Source organism: Sparus aurata, chromosome 17, assembly GCF_900880675.1.
Source record: "Sparus aurata chromosome 17, fSpaAur1.1, whole genome shotgun sequence".
Classification (NCBI taxonomy): Eukaryota; Metazoa; Chordata; class Actinopteri; order Spariformes; family Sparidae; genus Sparus; species Sparus aurata.
The window spans coordinates 13,257,232-13,276,037 of NC_044203.1; the positions used below are offsets into that span (position 1 = coordinate 13,257,232).

General features: G+C 39.4%; 1 protein-coding gene across 2 annotated transcripts; it reads right to left on the bottom strand.

The window, feature by feature from the left end:
• Positions 1–3,220: 3,220 nt before the first annotated feature.
• fxyd3 (FXYD domain containing ion transport regulator 3) lies at positions 3,221–18,806 on the bottom strand. Of its 2 annotated transcripts, none has more exons than XM_030394315.1 (8): positions 18,597–18,806; positions 9,001–9,056; positions 7,719–7,751; positions 7,369–7,392; positions 7,159–7,233; positions 7,002–7,038; positions 5,773–5,816; positions 3,221–3,985 (listed from the first exon to the last, which is right to left on the bottom strand). In XM_030394315.1, the coding sequence occupies exons 2-8, from the start codon at positions 9,032–9,034 to the stop codon at positions 3,966–3,968; spliced, it is 267 nt and encodes an 88-aa protein (XP_030250175.1). In that variant the 5' UTR covers positions 9,035–9,056; positions 18,597–18,806; the 3' UTR covers positions 3,221–3,965. The 2 variants fall into 2 exon arrangements, with proteins under 2 accessions (XP_030250175.1, XP_030250176.1); XM_030394316.1 differs by lacking the exon at positions 18,597–18,806 and adding an exon at positions 9,154–9,178.

Here is an 18,806-nt window from a genome sequence, read left to right on the forward strand (position 1 = left end):
GAACGCTACCGAAAAAGTAGAGTGCTAAAAGTATACCTACTCATTGTGCAGAATAGTTATTTTCAGGATAATATCTATATCACTGGATTATTATAACTGATGCATTCATGTGTTCATCACTTAATTGTACAGCTAGCAGCTGGAGATAAACTTAATTACTTTACTGCCAGGTATCTTGTGAGTATAGTCAGGGACGTGCACATGATTATAGAGGGGCAGGGGCTCACAGTCAGAAAAGGGCAGTATGTGCCCATTTTTTCAGGCCTTAATGACATAATATGTAGATTAATTAATGTAAAATTAATTTGAAAAAAGTACTTATAGAAAGCTAACTACTTAGCTGTGTATCCTGTGTAGCTGTGAGTGATACACAATTGCCATTTCTTTTGTGTCAATAAAGTACTGTCAACATGATTTTATTCACATTATCATAATACTGAGGTTTGGAAGACATGCAATTCAGCTGCAATTCTTAAAAAGCAATACAACGCTGGTTTATTATTTGGCTATTTATCAGAGGGCAAGTGCAAACTAGAAATACAGGCAACACGTCTAAAAATGTGACAAACCCAAGAAACGACTTCTGTGACTGTAAGTAGGAACAGCAATGTTTACAACAGCAAAGTCACAGTAAACTCAATATCTGGAAGAAGTTTAAGATTGGAGGCAGATAAACAGCCGATACAGACAGCTGTAATATTTGATTATTCTTATCTTTCATTAACAAGCAGTTAGCTTAACAAGCACAATTGGGCGCGTTTCTGAAATATGACTCAACGCACGTTGAATAAGTGGAAGGCGACTTGTTAGCCCCCACAAGGAAGTTATGTTCATGGATTTATAACTCACAAAGTTACAAGTCGTTCCACTGTCACGTCTCATCTACGTGCATGGTGGAGTTCTGATGAGGCAGCGGCTTCTCTCTCTCTCTCTCTCTCTCTCTGTCTCTCTCTCCGTGAGAGACAGAACGGAGCCGCAGCGGACAGAGAAGCGGCTTTATAGGCTCAACACACTCACACAACACCATATTACGTACGAAATATGTATGGTAGATAACCTTACGGTGGCGTTTTTATACCGTTGTTTATTTCTTATCCCTATGCACAACAAGAATGTATTCATTCATTAAAAACACACACAAAAAGGGCGCTTTATAATAGGAGGCAAAAAGGGCAGGGGCTCAAGCACCCCTTGGGTGTGGATGTGTGCACCTGCCTGAGTATAGATACCTCTGGGGATCAACAATGACCTATCTTTATCCTAATTTATACATAATAACCATTATCAGTACTACAACAACAACTACTAATAGTGATAATAATAATTATAATGTTAATAGGAATAGCATATATTTCAATTAATTTTTTTTTTTTCTGAATATGAAAAGTAAGTAAATAGTAATTAAATGTATGTTCTAAGTAAAAAGTGATATATTTAAGTCTGAGATGTAGTGGAATAGAATATCAAGTTGCAAAAAATGTACCTTAAACCTTAATACATACTTGAATTATAGCATATATATAGTGTATAGTGAATACACGTTTGCGCTGTTACAAGAACATTTCAGAGCTCAGTAGTCAGTAGGGCTGCTGCTAGGATAAACCTTAACACTTCATTCTCAGTCTCCCACATATAAAACTAAAGCAAAGACACATTTCATTATCATGAAATACAAAGAAAATATACAGAGAGTCAAAAGATAGAAAAAAGATAACATATCTCGAGAATAAAATAATTTGCTGTTTGCTGCATGCAAATAATGCTGCTGTTGCAAGTCTTTGTCTCTGTAAAGTGCTCCCATCTACTGCACGCAACAAACCGATACAAAATATTGTAAGTGTAATGAGACCAACTTATAATCTTTAAAATCCACTTTCAAAGTTACATCAACACGTCCCATGCACATGATCATCAATGTTTAATATTTTATTCTTTTATTTTTAATGCGAGTTCTTCTAATTTCCGGTCCATTCCGGCTACCAATGGCTGCCTTGATGCTGCCGTCGCCCTCATTATAGTGGGCCAATAAATGAAGAGGGAGGGGCCAATGGAGGCGAGGCTGGGCCCCTCACAACATACGGGCTGACATAAAAAAAAAAAACCACAAGTCTCAAAATAAAAACACTCTTTTTGGCTGTTATGGTAATGTGGGTTACTTCAGTGCCAAGATCCTCCTGGACAAGCCATCAGTCAAGTCGTGCTGCTCTCTGCACATGTCATGAAGTGCATTGCTGCCGACCACCTCTCGCTCTATTTGAATCTCTCTCTATATGTATTAGCTGAGGAAAGAGAATGATCACAGTTGCAGGGCCCACTGAATTAAAATGGAAAATAGAATTGGGGGGGGGGGGGAGAAAAAAAAAAAATGCATGTGACAATGTCCACTAGAGGGAGCCAGAGCCTTTCACAGGCGCAGAAATGGCTCTCATGGCGGACACTGACATGTCATAACAGAGCGCGCAGGATGGTTTTTAATAACACTTGTGTGTTTCCTGTTATGACGCCTCATCCACATGTGGTTTATATCCACGTTTAGGTATATATCCTTTTTATTCTTTTCTTTTTATTGTTTGATTTTTACTCTGCTCACTCATATTGCCCCCAGGCTTTCAAACACCCAAGATGTTTAATGTTTTCGACTTTTGAGACAGAAACTTGCACTTATGCTCCAAATTGACCAAATTAAAGCTCACAAACTTCTGTGCAATTCTTATACAAATGTTTTCACTTGTTGTGCCTGGTTAGACTTGAAAACTGTCAAAATGAAGTTGTAGGTTGCATATGGTCATCCAAAGAGACAGTAGTTTCAATTGTTCAGTTCAAATTACATAGTTTGGTGATATCACATCATTTGCAGTACTGTTTATTAAGCTAAGCAAAGGTCTAGTCAGCTCATTAGTAAAAACACCTGTGCTTTTTATAACACAAAGCCAGGTTTCCTGAATTACTTAACATCTGTATGATACATTTTTTAAAAATTTTCTCGTGATTTATTTGCAGGAGGTCAGAGCTGATATTGAAACATAAATGCATTATTTATTCCAGTTGAAGTGCCTGTTGAAAGTATTTATCATGTAAAAATGAAAAAAGTTAGAGCAATTTTGTCATATTTCATACTCTCATACTGTTAGAATCTCATAAAAAACAGATATTGCACACATACACACACACACACACACACACACACACACAAATGAAACACCATAACTTTTTTTGTTTGTTTCAATAATTATTTTATAGAAACATGACAGAGTCTTTCTGTATCTCTCGACAGTGCAATCCACTACTTTCCTCCATAAAGCTAAACATGGGTATTAACAGATTATCATGAATCATCAATGCCGCTCTAAACACTCAAGACTATGTGGATTTCATATACATGACATGAAAGCAAAGACTGTGGGTTAGGTTGGACACAGTAAGCGACTAACATCTACATGAATACAGTACAGACAGCAGAAGTAGTGCGAGGCATCGACACAACCTACAGTATGTAGGTGGACACTTCAGGAGGTTTTTGGTGATAGGTTTGTGTTACCGTTGTGTGAAGTCACTTTCAGCCCAGCCAAACAAAACTATCAACAATGAATGAAAACAATTCACGGCCAGTTACAGAAGGAATTCTCGATTGAATATGTCTGCTTCTTCAAGTCAAATCCTTTTAAACTTCTAAATACGCAAAAAAAAATAAAAAAAAAATCGATTGACTGACATGAAAGTGACTGAAATTGTGTGTAAAAGTGTTTGTGGGTCCGAGTCTGTGAACGTGTGCAGGCTGCAGATCAGTAGCTCAGTTATCAGGCAGAAAGCGTCACACCTCACAGCAGGTACACACGGACTACTCTCTGTTGATGTCTAACAATAAAACAAAAGCCTCTTGTTGGATGTATCAAATCCCGCTGCTGCTCCTCCGTGTTACCTGCTGGCTGCAGGTTTGGGAAGTCAGCGTGTGTTCTGGTTGAGATCTAGCAGTCACAGGAACGACCTGTGGGTGAAAAGACAGACAAGTACTCGAGTTTACTCTCTGGCTCAAAATGTGTTCAGTGACATAATACACTGGGTTATACAAACACAGAATATATTACCATACGTTGCTTTTAGATAACATTCTCCAAAACAGAAACTTAGGATAATTCATTTAATTGATGATGTGATTCCACCTGTGGTCACACTGCTATTTAAAGCTTTATTTATACATTATAATATATGATATTTTGACAGAACATTCATCACCAGGTAATTAAACTGACTTTTCCTTAACATCACTATTTCCTTAGTAACTCCATATCATTTTTTGGAAATGTTGTAATGAGCTTCTGTTTGTGTTTTGTTTTTCAGACCACTACAACATGATTAGAATATTCATTTTTTTTTCAGTTTTAGAATTAACATTTCACTTCATTATTTGCATTCCCAGTCCACGGATACAGCATATTCTGAAAGGCAGCATTGTGAGAAAATAGACATCAGATGTTATATTAGGCCTTGACAACAATCAAAATAGTATCAGGGGATTCTGTCACGAGAAGCGCGGCTCATATTCAATATCACTGTATTGCAATGACTGAATGAATGAATTAACAAACTAATGCTCTTGCTCAGATAATGAGAAAGAAATCATATGTGTGTTAGTGTGTAAGTACTCATGCAAGTGGAAATTGCCTTTCAGTGCAGCATGTCCCTGTGGGCCCCTGCTGAGTTGCCTCACACAGTGTTTTTCCATATGGGCCTCCTGTGTATTTTGTGTACATCATAGCTGTTGTAATCAAACAAGCTTTGTCTCCCAGTAACATCAGAAATCGTCAGCGTCATCAGAGCTCGAGCTCTGCAACTACACATTCATAAGAGAAAGTTTACATTGTAGGTGTTCCCCTTGCAAGAAGGGTCTGATAAAAAAAGATACTAGCATTATGGGAGATGTTGGATCGTACAGTAGAGATCCTCCATCAGGCATCAACACGATCCTGGAGCAGCCAACAATGAAGCCTTCTTGTGGTTGAGTCAAACTTTAAATGTTTTAACCAATCAAACTCTAAATGTTCAAAGTCTTCTTGAAATTCGGATTACTTCTCATGACATTAGCAAACACTGTTGATGCTTGCATGTATGTTCTTTATCCACTTGTCCATATATCTCACTATAGCTGTTCCATGTTTGGTTTGTGTGTACTTTTCAGACACACAAGAGCACATTTAATGGCTGTGCAGCAACTTGAAATAGGAGTTGCCTGTAAAACCACCCTTCATCTCCCTCCTTCTCTGCCTGCCTGCCACCCAGAGTCCCACCACCTGTTTAACAGCGAGGTCCATGGTGTCTGAGTCCAGCACTATGGGAGCTTTCCATACAGTGCATACTGACACTGTGTGTGTGTGTGAGACAATGAAACAGATGGACAGAGTAAATATAACTTAAGACCTTGGCAGGACGACAACTTGGTGATGAAATCTTAATATTTGAAGCCGTGTATCCTGCTAGGCATGAGTCTACATTGACATGATACATATGTCTGCTATACACGCAGTATTGTTTGTTTAGAATACGTAGTATGTGGTCATCTGTTCTGTTGACATTTACAGTAAAACCATAACTACTAACCCAGCTTCCTTTGTGGGTAAACAGAAATGTTTCACCAGTACAGGGAACTGATGAATAATTGGCCCTGTAACTTTAATTCTTCCAGCTGTTTTCATTTTCACTATTGGAGCATGTTCTCCATATAGTTTTTAGATAGGATCTCACACTAGCAACAGTTGGTGGGTGAACTAACATTACCTTGGTCGGAGAGCATCTGCTGAGCATTGCTTCCTGTCCTCCTCCTGCAAAGATGACACAGAGGAAGGGAAACAGTTGATAAATGGATACTCCTTGTAAAATGTTCACATACCATTATTTTGATAACGAAAGCTACACCAGCTTTAGAACCAGAGTTGTTCCGATGCCATTGATACTGCTGAAAATGCAGGTATCCATAAGTACATGAGTCTATGCACCGATATAATTCCATGTAAATTAGAAACAGGACCCTGCTACTTCCCAGTTAGCTCCTTTCTGCTTAACGAAATAAATAATTTTTCACTGCTCTTAAAGCCAACAGAGGAAGCTAACAACAATATCTTACTCTGGATAACCATACCAGTAAAACAGTGACATGTTCAGTTTGCAGGGCTGTAATTTCGAGGGGTGGCACAAGTGTTGCCAGCTTCAACACCTGCAACCTTACAAAGCATTTGAAGACGCATCATGCAAAGAGCATAATGAAACTGCTCTTCCCAAACTTTATGAGACAGTGAGGGAACACATTTCATGTAGGTCGAAAGCTGTGCAGACAATCAGCCCTACTTCTGACATTTGGACCTCTGACGCGTGTCCCATGTCTTTGCTGAGTCTGCACTGGGTCGACACAGTATCGCCGTCAACATCTGCAAAACAAAGTGCTGCGGTGCAAGCAAACGAGTTCCGTGAGTACGTAAGTGAGTAAGGGAAATATTTATTCCTAGATTTTCCATTTCACTACTCTTTTAAACTGTTCTATCTATAAAGTGGCTGCATTTTAACAGTTTTTAAAGGAATTATGTATTCCTAGATTTCTTTCTTTGTTCTTTTGCGGTTATGACTGACAGTTAAAATAGGTGATAAAAGGATGTTGTATGGTGATCATTCCCTACAAGGTTTATCCCGAGCCAGGCCATAAAACAATGATAACAATCATATCACGTCCATAGAGGGTTAGTTGAAAATACAGCTGTTAAAAGAGAAAAAAACCCTTCTTTTGTTTTGTTTTTTTGCACTGGTATTGGATTGGTACTCTGCATTGGCCAATACCAAAAGCCCAGGTATCAGAATCGGTATCGGGAAAGTCAAAATGGTATCGGAACATCTCTATTGAGAGCTAATAAATACTGATTTTACAATATGATATTTAATGTTAAGTGTTCCTGGTTTAAAGTTTGCAGTGCAATTAATTGCAGATGTTTTTCACGTGCAACTGTATGAAGAATCACCTCTTGTCCTGGTTGAACTTGCACCTGCAGTGGCCACCTGGAACAAGAGAAAACAAGCATTGACTGTCTTTATGATGCCTGCATGTATTTGAGCATTGTCTGAGCCTGTTTATGACTGTGTGGATAAGGGGGGGTGTGTGTGTAATTTGCATCTTACTGAACAGGATGGTGATGCCGATGAGACAAAGGACAGCAGCTAGAATCAGGCCTCCGACACGCAGTCTGTGGTAGTCTACACAAAGAAGTCATGGTTACCACTTGAAAATAAATTTAAAAAAACATATTTGATGCCAATGATACGGATCATCCTCCTAGTTACATGAATGTATAATTGATAGTCAAAATAAGTTATAAAAGGAGAAATTACCAAAGGTAAAGGGGTCATCTTCAGCTGCAGGAACATAAATGAAGAGCGTCAGTTGAAACAGCGGATAAATAAGGTTTACAGACACATCCACATCTCAAACAGTGACACAATAAAGTCAACAGTACGAAGTGGGATGAGCAAACACAATGGCCTAGTTTGATTCTCTCGCTAATGATTGACATGCCTGACCATCATCAAATCAATACTTTTCAAAGATCACAACTGATTTTAAGCAAAAATGCTAAATAATAAAGTTGACACTTTTTTTATGGTTTTATGGTTCTCCTTTCTTGTTAGATCAGATCAATTTTTTTACCATATTATTCAACTATTCACCGTAGTGTACTTACAGTGCTGTTCTTCTGCAAACACCAGCGACACAACTGTAAGAGTTCAGACAGAGACACAAACTTTACAACAGTGCAACACAGCCTGAGGCTTCTCATTTTGTTTATGGCTGGGGATCATGCGGGTGGAAAAGTAAATTAAATATTTTATTGCTTTGGGTTCATTAAGGAAGAGCAGATTTGTGTGGTCTGGGCAGTTATAATACCACAAATAGTTAAAAGCAATGGAAAATTTCATTTTTAAAATTCTGGCTGCCCCTGTGGACAAAAGTATTCTGAGCACCACCGCCTCCTATCCCACAGACCTTGATCTGACTAGCCTGCTAGATGTGCTTTGTTTTTAAAGCAAGTGAAGGAGAGAAGAGAAGCATGCTATTTTCAATTTGTAGAGCATGTTGCTTCTTTCCCTTGGCTTTGAAACCTTGAATTCACCCTCAGTATTTACACAACCCAGTCAAATTCCAATTAAGAAAATGAAGAATAACAGGATAACTGTACAGAAATAGTCAATTATACTGGCTTTTTAATGACTTACATTCATATATATTAGTTTTGTGCACTTTATGTTGTACTAGCTTTCCACTGTTTTTATTTTAAAGGAAAGACAAATACAATTCCACGTCTGTTATGTAGAACGGTTTACAAAGGAAACTGTTTAAAACGCCTCTTAAAAAGCTCTTAAATCTTTCCTGTGTTTGTTGGAAATCCAGATCTGTTTACAAATGTTACATACAACTCTGTTACATCTCTCCCCCTCCTTATTCACCGAATCTTTTCTCTTATACAACACCTGACAGAGCTGTGGATGTTCTTACCCTCACCTTGTCACTACTGTGGTTATAGAGCACCTCATTTGCCATCGTACTCACAGTGTTTGTGATTTTCTTTCTTACAGTATATTTCTACAAGACACTCGATCACATCCGACGTCCTGACAGGTTAAAATTTTAAAGTGAAGGGGCACCAAGACAGCCAGCGACAGGATGATCTCTGTAACCACTCATCGACCCTGCTGTCTTCTGTCGAGCTCAGACATGTTACTAAGTGTCAAAACAATATAAATACTTGAGCAATGTGGTGATAGAAGACAGAGCTTCAGGCAGAGTTTCCTCTGAAAAGAGGAAGAGGCCATGAGTCCTTACTGACGTGACATTTATCACACTTAGTGACTCTCTGGTTGACTGGTTTTAAAAAGAGGAAGTTACTAATTTAGTTGAGTCCTTGAGGATTTCTTTTTAAAGGAAAGCTGTGATGAAATTAAAAAACGTTGAAGAGTTGAACTTACGTGTCATTAACACCAAAGCAGAGATCTTTGACATCTTCAGGCTTGAGCTTGTTTACCTGCAGAAGTTAAAACAGACACAGATATCAACAACAATATCACTGACAATTAAGACGGTAATTAGATTGATGAACAACATTTTCGATGCAGCCTTACATTCTAGTTAATTAGTAAGGCTAAAGCAATAAACATATTAAACTGATTAACTAAAAAAAAAATGTGTATTTTTTCCTCTGACTAATGCTTGCTTGTGGGCTGACCATACAGCCTACTAACTGTGGTGCATTAGCGGTCGATTTGAACGGGGCTCTAGTTGTAATCACAAAGGGTAAATAACATTATCTCAAGTCCCGCAGGCAAAAATAATCTAATTTTAAATGGGTGTGTTCATGTAAGAAAACTGATTACTGTACTCCAAACTGGCTCGTACCAGCTGACTGAGTCAACAGATACAACATGATGCAACATTTAACCTCTCTGTGTTTTCCGAGGGGCACTCCAAGGACGTAAAGGCACAGAAAACAGGTAATCACTCCTACAGCACATGCATCCGCAACCACAGAGAAATGTGATCGTATTTAGACGGGCATAAAGTGGTCTCTGTCATTCTCTTTCATACTCAGACACGCACAGAAACTTGAGCTGATGTTGATGGGTACAAAGTGCTCTAATGGAGCCTTCACAGGAGAGCTTGTTCTTTCTGGGTAATACGTTACACTGTTGCTAAGTCAAAGAGTCAAAGCTTCGATCTCCTTTTTACTCGTTTTAATGTTATCTTTTGTTTTTTTCTCCATGCTTATTTGAACATACATAATGTATTGTATGTACAGCATGCATCCATGTGCACATGCTGCAACTGTCCAGATTTTCTATTTCTTTAAATTAGATTCCACTCGGCAAAAAAATCCATGAGAATTTTATCAAAGAGCACTCACCGTTTTAAAGCTATTCCTGTCTGTGATGTCGCTGTAATCTCAGTTCTAGTGTACATTATTGCATAAAGGGTAAGCTTTTCAAAGTTTCATAAGTCAATAGAGATATTTTTTATTTTTCCAGTGCCTTCTAATCATAAAAAAAAAACGCAGACAAAATAATTCCAGAGTTCTCTCAGAATTCATCCTCACTCATACCTACCTCAATAAACCTGTAAACAGTGTTGGGAAGATTACTTTGGAAATGTAGTTGGTTACAATTACAAGTTACCCTGTTGAAAATGTAATAGTAGTGTAACTATTTCAATTACTTTCTCAAAGTAATGTAACTAATTACATTTGATTACATTTTGATTACTTTTCTTAATTTTGAATGAAATCTCTCAACTGCTAACCATTTTCACATTTTAAGACCTATAGTGTGATAAACCTTTCAGTTCAAAGGTTTAACCATATATTATGAGTCTAACCTTAGGCCTGACCTGCGAAGGAGGCTCACTTCCTCACTAAACGGAGCGACAACGGGCTGATTTCAGCCAAGAGGAGCAGGTTGTTTTAATGGAGAGAGTATGAGCGATACAAAAAAGCCTGATCACAGCCTGAAGCAACAGTGTTGCTGCAAATATGACAAGAGGAGGCTGATTTTAATTTCTGACAGCTCTACATTGAGCTGCTTTTAAATATGAAGCTTTAGAGCAACAACAACTGTTGTTTTAAACTGTGTTTTATATTGTTTTCATATATTTCACTGATCGCAATTATAAAATGCCAGTGTGTGTTTTATTGAAAGCGAGGCTGGTGTGCGTATGAAAATAGGTTACAGTGGGTTTTTTAGGTGCTGTAGCTACAAGCAAATCTCATGTTGTCTCTGTACAAAGACCTTTTTAAATGTGGAAAAACAGAGAAGACCTACTCAAGATTTGCGTTTGGGCAACACATAACAGGCGAAACAATTAATTTATTCATGGCCACATTAAGTTAAATTATCTGTCCTGCTGCGAGCGCACAACTTCTTTCAGTGGTGACTGACTGTATATAAAAGTAAATAAATGACCTTCTGACGCAAGTCGGATCAACAGCTGAGCAGCGTATCCCCTCAGCTGAACATCTGTAGGCGGAGACGCTCAGAGAGAAAGTAAACAGCAGCGGATCAGCGCGATCTCTCCCTCCGTACAAATGTTCTGATCCAGCTCCACTGGACTTTCAAAGTAAAGGTGACGCCAGCTGTAAATGAGTTAAATCGTGAAACAGCGGCGCTTTTATAGCCGATTTTAAGCTGAAAGTCTGAACAGAACCTGGTCGGGACCAGGTTATGAGCTAACCATAAGTTACCATGGTGATCTAGCCGGGTTAAAAGAGAGCCACCTTTGTAGTACAGGGATACGATTTTTCATATGTAACTTAAGTTGTAATCATTGAAATTTCCAAAAGCAACTGTAATTTAATTACATATTTTCTCCCAGTAATGTAACGGATTACAATTACGTAAATTTTGTAATTAAATTACGTAACGTCGTTACATGTAATTCGTTACTCCCCAAGACTGCCTGTAAATTTGTTGATGACAGCAGTTTCATCCCACAAACTGAGCTCCTGTGTGTCTACATTGTTAGCTGCCATGTTGAAGCAGCAGCAGAGGCACCATGTGCACCGGCAGGAGACACACCTTAAATGACACCGCAGTGATTTTCCACTTACTGCACTTTTTCTGCTCTCAGCGTTCCTCAATGAAGAGCAAACACACCTGTGCACATGTCAAGTTTTGACATGGAAGTTTTGACCACAAAGTTCTTCCCTGTTTGGTTTGTCTCGTGCACATGCATGAAGATACACATACATGTGATAAACAGACCAGCAAAGGCAGTAATACATGAAGATACACAGCAATCCACACACAAAAGCAGTGAAAAAGAAAACTATCAAGTGAACGTGGATGCAAGGTTCAGATTGTGCCCTTGCAAATGCTATATATGTTAGAAAAAATGCATTAAGGACACAAACAGTGCTTTGTGGTAAGCAATACTGACTAGGGCTTAAGAATTAATCAAAATAATACTGAAATCAAAAATTCCAGTTTCTGTCAAAATAATCACAAAATTCTTTATTTTTTCCCATCTTGTTCAGCCCTTACACTGACTGTAAACTTAGCTTTTGTTTATTTATATGGAATCAGTGCAGGTCAGCTTCAAGATCTGAAGACAAGACTGACAGAATGAAATCTAGGATTAATTAGTTTTTGATAGTTTGGTTTGTAAAGTATCTAAGGACACTCAAACAACTGTGACCTTTGAGTCTTGGAGATCCCAATAAAGGAGGATCTAAGTGAAACAATGTGTCCCCCTCCTCTGCTGTTGGTATTTGGAGTTTGGCATTGGGAGAGAAGGAGAGGAGCAGGATGAGTGCTTCTCTCCTGGTGCCTCTCCACAGCAACCCCAGGCGAGGCAGGGGGAATGTTGAGGATGGGAACGAGGCCAACAACCACCAGAGAACGGTTTACCTCAGGAAAGAGACACACTGTGAGGAGAGTGAGGAGGAGGAGACGCAGGGCAAAGACAGAAACAGGAGAGAGGAGGACAGGGAAAGAGAAGAACACGCTGAGGGTGAGACAGGGGAGAGAGAAAGTGGAGGCAGACGAGAGAAAGAGAGTGAAGGGGTGAAGAGACAAAGAGGTTGCAGCTCCCTCCTCCTATCTGAAGATCATTTTCTAAAGCAAATGTTGGTGTAAGGTGGAGCCAAGAGGTGAGCGCTGGAGGTGTGTCAGACAAAGTCACAGCACCCTGTGGAAGAGTAAAGTACAGCGTATATTGTATGCCTGAAAAGCTGAGACCATTCAATCTCAAATATCAATGGCTCTTTGACCCCTTACACAGTCTAGGCTCGCAACAAATGATTTTTGTTGCTGTCCGTCCATCGATGATGAATCCGCAGATTAGCCTAACCCCGAAACCAGCGCCAAAGGTAACACATAGTGGGTCTTGTCAAAATAATAGTCTAAAACATATTTAATACAGGCATGTAATTGAGGATTGTTTACATTATTATTTAATTCATGGAATACTTTATTTATCAAATGTAAATAAATAAGGAAAAGGGCTCATCATAAAATTGCTTCTTTTGTCATTTTTTCCCCAAAACCCAAAGATGACATGGAACACATTTAAGAAGCAGGAGCTGGAGCTGGACATTTTATCTTGAAAAATGACTGAAATGATTGCTCAACTATCCTAAGTGGCAATTTATTTATCTTTTGACCGACTAATGGGCTAGTCGTTGCAGCTCTAATTCAGTATAGTGACATTAGACCAATAAAAGCCAACACCTCCTTACATTGGAGAGGCTGGAACCTGCAACTGTTTGAGATTTTTTGCTTTAAAGGTCATTTAAGAATTTAGAAGATAATTAAAATAGTTGTGGAATAATCTTTTATCAGTCAAATAATGTTGTTACAGTTTCACTCTCCACGCGAACTTTTACAAGACAAACAAGAATCACATTCAGATGTAGCAAAGTCTGATACGTGCTGATACCAAAGAAAGCATGATTACAAATATAGCCAAATAATTTCTGAGACTTAACTCATGTAAAGAGTAGTTTATTATAGCCTCAGTACAAATTCCCTGTGGAGCCTGTTCTCCAGCTCTGCCTGGTCCAGGGATAAAGACTTTTCTGTTCTGGCTCTGTCACACTATTCTGCCTGTCTCCGACTGTCCCTCCGACTGTTGTTTCCAGCTCCTCCTGTATCTCTTTTTCCTCTTCTCTTCCTGTCTTCGGGACTCCACATTTTTGTCTCTTACTGTGTCTCTACGCTCTGCTTCTTTCAAGCTATCTTCTCTGTCTCATACTTTTCACGCTTATGTGAAAAGCTTTCAGAATCGCCCGTTTGTTTAAAGCTACTACTTCACACTGCTCTTCTGCCTATGTTGAGCTGCTGTCTCCTCTCCAGTCCTCTTTAAACCTCCTCCCTACTACTTCTTTTTTCGGACACACTTCTGCACGTCCTTGCTCCTTCACCCGTCCCCTGTCCTCTCCTTTTGTTGAGTCTTTTCCACTCATCCCTTCCCTTACAAACTCTCTGGAACACAGGCTTTTTTTAGGCTCTTTGCCCATCCCATGAGTCTCACGCTCATTCATTATTATCGTTTACCATCCCACTCGTCTTCTTCGCTCTTATTCATCAACAGGGTTACACAATAGGCTGCAGGGCTGTCAAAAGAGTTGGAACTCTTAAATGTAGCTACGTAGTGTTCAATCAGGGACCTAATATTTACTCGCTCGGTTTAAATATTTCAATTTTGCTATAATTTTGCTTTAACAGATACTATTTCTGCTATCACATAGAAATCTGTGTATCAGGGTGACCCTGATTTATATTTACTACTTACTGGGGCAAGCACCACAAAAGAAAATCAATTTACCTCCATTGAAACTGTATCAGAGACACTTATTTCAAATGTGGTCAAGCAAGACAAAACTATCTGTTGACAAATGGCCACCCAAGAGTCCTTCTTTAACTCCCACATCTAAAGAATAAAAAAATACTATAAGCGATAATTGTGAGCAAAATATGTAAAAGAAAAGACTCTCCATCGATCTGTATTTCTGACTGTGACACACTGCCTCCAACATGTCAGCCAACAGCGCACAAAGGCCACCAGTTGGCTCTGAATGTGTGACAAGTGTTTACTCCCTTGTGAGTGACTACGTTCGGTGAGACACACACAAACAGACACCGCGTACGTGCACACATACACAAACCCGCAGAGTCAAGTCCTTCAGAGGAAACAAATACTCTTGCAAAAGGAAGCAATAGCTCTACTACAACAGCCCAGTTGATACTCATTCAATCTTAAAACTTCTTATCCTATTCAGATCAACTAGTGGTATAAAACACGAGGTGTATGTGTGTAAAACACACACAACTTATCCATTCCAATATTTTACACCGTGTATTTGTATAACTGCATATTCTATGTCTCCTTAATGCATCTTAACACTTCCTTGTTCCATAGAAACAGAATAAATTTGCTCTGATTTATTACCAAAAGGCCTGTGTGTGTTGTGGGACGTGGTATGCACCACATATATGTGTGACTTAGTCCCTGTTTCTATTTTCCAACCCCCCTTCAAACACACACACACCCACCTGTTTGAATGCTGGACCCCGGTGTGTGTTTATGTGTGTGTGTGTGTGTGTTCCTGTACTGCACTTCAAAGACAGCTGCCTATTCTCAGTGGCATTTTTTATTCCTAAATTAGCAGCACTGGATTCCAGCGTGCAGCACATCCTTTATGACGCACACAAACACACACAACAAACACACATACAGGAAAGTCTTGGGTGTTCGGGACTACACACAAAACAGTTTTAACCTGCTTTGCACTCGGTGATGAATAGTTTGCTTTTATCTCAGAAAGACTTGTGATGTTTCTCTCAAAAATGTGATTGATATTTCACACAAGCTCAGATGGGTTTTTAGATCAATTAAAAGAAGACTTCTTTGTCTCTGTGGCTGCTGAATAGTGAGTGATAACATCTAACAGCTTCTGACCAAAGATGACTTTCAACAGATGTTAGTGAAACGTTGACTCCACTGCAAAATGCAAAAAAGAAAATGATAAAAATAAAGAGGGAGGGGTATCAGTGGAGGCAGTCCTCTCATGACGAAAGGCAAAGAGAGAGAGAAAAAAAAGGAAAATCCAAAAACAAGACATAAAGTTGGGGGGAAAAAAGCGAGCAAGAGAGGAGGAAGAAAAACTCAATCCTGGGGGAAATGAGAGAGGGAGGCAGGAAGAGGGGAGAGAGTGCAGTTGGGAATGAGAGGGAATGAGAAGAAGGGACACAAAGAGAGAGATGGGCGGAGGGTGAGAGAGGGAGTGGAGCATACTAGAGCCATGAGTTACTCATGGTAACCACAAGGCTAGCAGTGAGCGGCTAGCAACAGGCTGCTCGCTCCTCACCCTGCAGTCATGAATCAGGCAATGAGAGGATGGAGCTCTCTCTTCTCATCTCACCTTCCACATATTTTATAGATGTAGATTATATAGAGAGAGATTTATAGCTGCTTTACTAAACATTGTGAAAGACTTGGTGTTTTGTATTAAACTGTGTTAACATTTTCTATGAACTGTAAATGTACCTGCCCTTAATGATCAGCTGTGTCCCTGCTGAGCTTTGTAGTTTGGTAGAGAATGCACTGAAGGTCACAGTCACATCCCCTGGTATAAAATCAATGTATTCTTGTTGAGGTTTCTAAATTTGTGTTTGTCAGCCACCAAAGTGATGAGAAGAAAGATGAGGAGAAAGTGTCTCTCCCTTTCTCCCCTCCACCTCTCTCCTCTGTGTTCTCCTCACCCGCTCTCATTGTCTTTTTTAAGAATCGTGGTCATGTGAGGAGAGGTGAGGATAGCAGGCTAAGTCTGTTTCACCTGAGAAAGGAGCGACAACGCTGTCTTATCACCGCCTTCGTTCACCGTCTCTCCATCTCTGTCTCTCACCCTGTAAACTCTCCCATCTCTCTCTGCCTCACCTGACTCTCTGTGAAAGTCTGTGCTCCATATGAGAGGCATTGAAGTTAATTCAAATTAATTCAACATACAGTAAATAATCTGCCGTAGGCAAATGTAAGCTGGATGTTTCCCTCTCTGTGCATTTGTCAGTCAGTTTCCATATTTGTTAGTCTTAGCTGAAACCATTCTCACAGTATGTCAGAGTACTAAAATATCCAGAAATAAATTTGGGGACGGTTTGAACATATTACATCAAGTATTTGTTGCAAAGAAAGCATATTCATCAAAAGACTTTTGGGGGTTTTGGGCTGTTGGTTGGACAAAAGAAGCAAGTTTGAGACAGTACATTTGGGGCCCTGTTGTATGATGATAACCATTGTTTATCAATTGATCAGGAAAATAATCAGCAGAGGAATCAATAATGGAAATAATCATTGGTTACAGCCTTACTCTATTGCAGGGCAAACATATTGATCTTCTCAGGAATGTCAGTGGTCCACAAGGTTACTACTAACATTATTTATATTTGAACCAAATATGCAAACAAGACTGAACAGTACAGTATGTTCTGTTAAACTGCTAAGTATAATCTTAATTATCAAATATATTTGAATTCAGAATACAATTATCTATTAAACTGTTATTACTAGTTTTGGTCTTCGCTCATCTCTAACATTTGAACTCTCACAGAACACATCAGGGACATCAACTTGTTGCAAGACAGGCAGTTTGAGGAAAGCCTGCCAAAGAGTGGGTTAGTTGGCTTTGTGGCATGTCTATGGTCATCCCAAAACCTGTGAAACCTCAACATATTTTACAACTGCAGTTCACTCTGGCCTACAGTCATACGGTGCCTCTTGCACAATAGACTTCTCTCTGTACAAGGGTCTCACTCTGGTGTGAAATTCCCATTTGCAGTGAAGCAGACACTAAAACTTCTTGCACCTAGTCTCTTTAAGTCACAGAAACACACTGACAATGTAAAGTTGAATAAGACAGCCATTTTGAATTGTTTATACATCTCTATCATGTTATAATCAGTTAATTGCTCAAGACCATTTTTCCAGCCACCAAAAACGGTGCAAAAATGTTAAGAAATCCCCCTCTTACCAGTACTGAATGAATTAGTCAATAACGAATCAATAGTACAATCATTTGGATGGCAATTCGATGACCAATTACTTGTTGACATTAGCCTTCTTCACAATTCAGACCAGACTATTTTGATTGAGACTTATCCTACAAATGAGCAACATTTCAGTATCTGCTTTGCATTTTACTGCAGAATTTGGCCACTCCTGTATCTGTCCTTGTCCCAAAACTGTCCTTGTGCCACTTAGTGACAAACTGTTACCACCACTTATCAGCTGGCCCTTTCACACACACACACACACACACACACACACACACAGAGAAAAGTCATAAATAGCTATCTCCAGGTGCTATTTCGTGGGTTTGAATCATTTGACCCGTGACACTTATCTCCACTCTGCGATCTACTGCTTTTTTAAATTTTAGTGTTATTAAAGCGGACAATTAGCATCAATCATGAACACATACCAGCGACAAATGACTAAATGTGCAAATTGACGCAGTGCCGTCTTTGTCTTTCCCGTCAGGTAAGCCTACAGGTTGCTTTTTTCACAACACGTGTGATGAAGGCGCGTGAAGGAAGACTATCCTGGGCTGTTACGCACGTTGGTCCGGGGGCGCGTGCCGTCCCATTGTCCTGGCACCGGCGAGCGCGAGGAGAAATGCAAACCGGATAACATTATTGGCTCGTGACGGATTGTGCGTCGTACGTTACTTTCACATTTTAGAGGAAAAAAGGTTGACTTTACCCACCAAAAATGTACGTTTATAGATTTTTTTTTACCTCTTTTGCTTTTTAAAATAACTGTGTGAGTAAGTTAATAAGACGCACAGTGATTAAAAACTGTTTTACAAAAAAAAAAAAAAAAAAAAGCTAACCTGTTTAGATGCTAGCAGAGAATGCGTCATTATATTCGGCTTACGATAGCTAAACTGGGCTGCAGTTGCCTTAAAAGATGCTCCATGAGCCTATTTGGGAAACTTAAACTCCGCAAACAAATGTCCTCACATGAAGATAACACTTTAGGAGAGAATCTAACGTACGAGCTTCTTTTGTTTAACACTTACCTCTTGAGACGTTGAGTTTAGAAGCGGCAAGAAAAAAAAACCAGGAAATTTCTCACAAGAAGGCGGATATCTGACTCAGAACTAGCGACTTTTCTCCACACAGTGCGCCAACACCCTGCCTACACCACTGTGACACTCAACAGGTTGGCTTGGTTTTGGAAAAAAGGGGCTGAGTCAAAGAGGCTGGAGTCTTGTGTGAATCCTGATCCC

What these genes read in the sequence shown, in the direction of transcription:
- fxyd3 (XM_030394315.1), bottom strand. Translation starts at nt 9,034, where the DNA reads ATGTCAAAGATCTCTGCTTTGGTGTTAATGACAC. An exon ending in GTTTGCAGAAGAACAGCACT is followed by an intron (nt 7,393 to 7,718) that starts GTAAGTACACTA and finishes ATGTTCCTGCAG; the next exon opens with CTGAAGATGACCCCTTTACC. An exon ending in AAGTTCAACCAGGACAAGAG is followed by an intron (nt 5,817 to 7,001) that starts GTGATTCTTCAT and finishes TCATCTTTGCAG; the next exon opens with GAGGAGGACAGGAAGCAATG.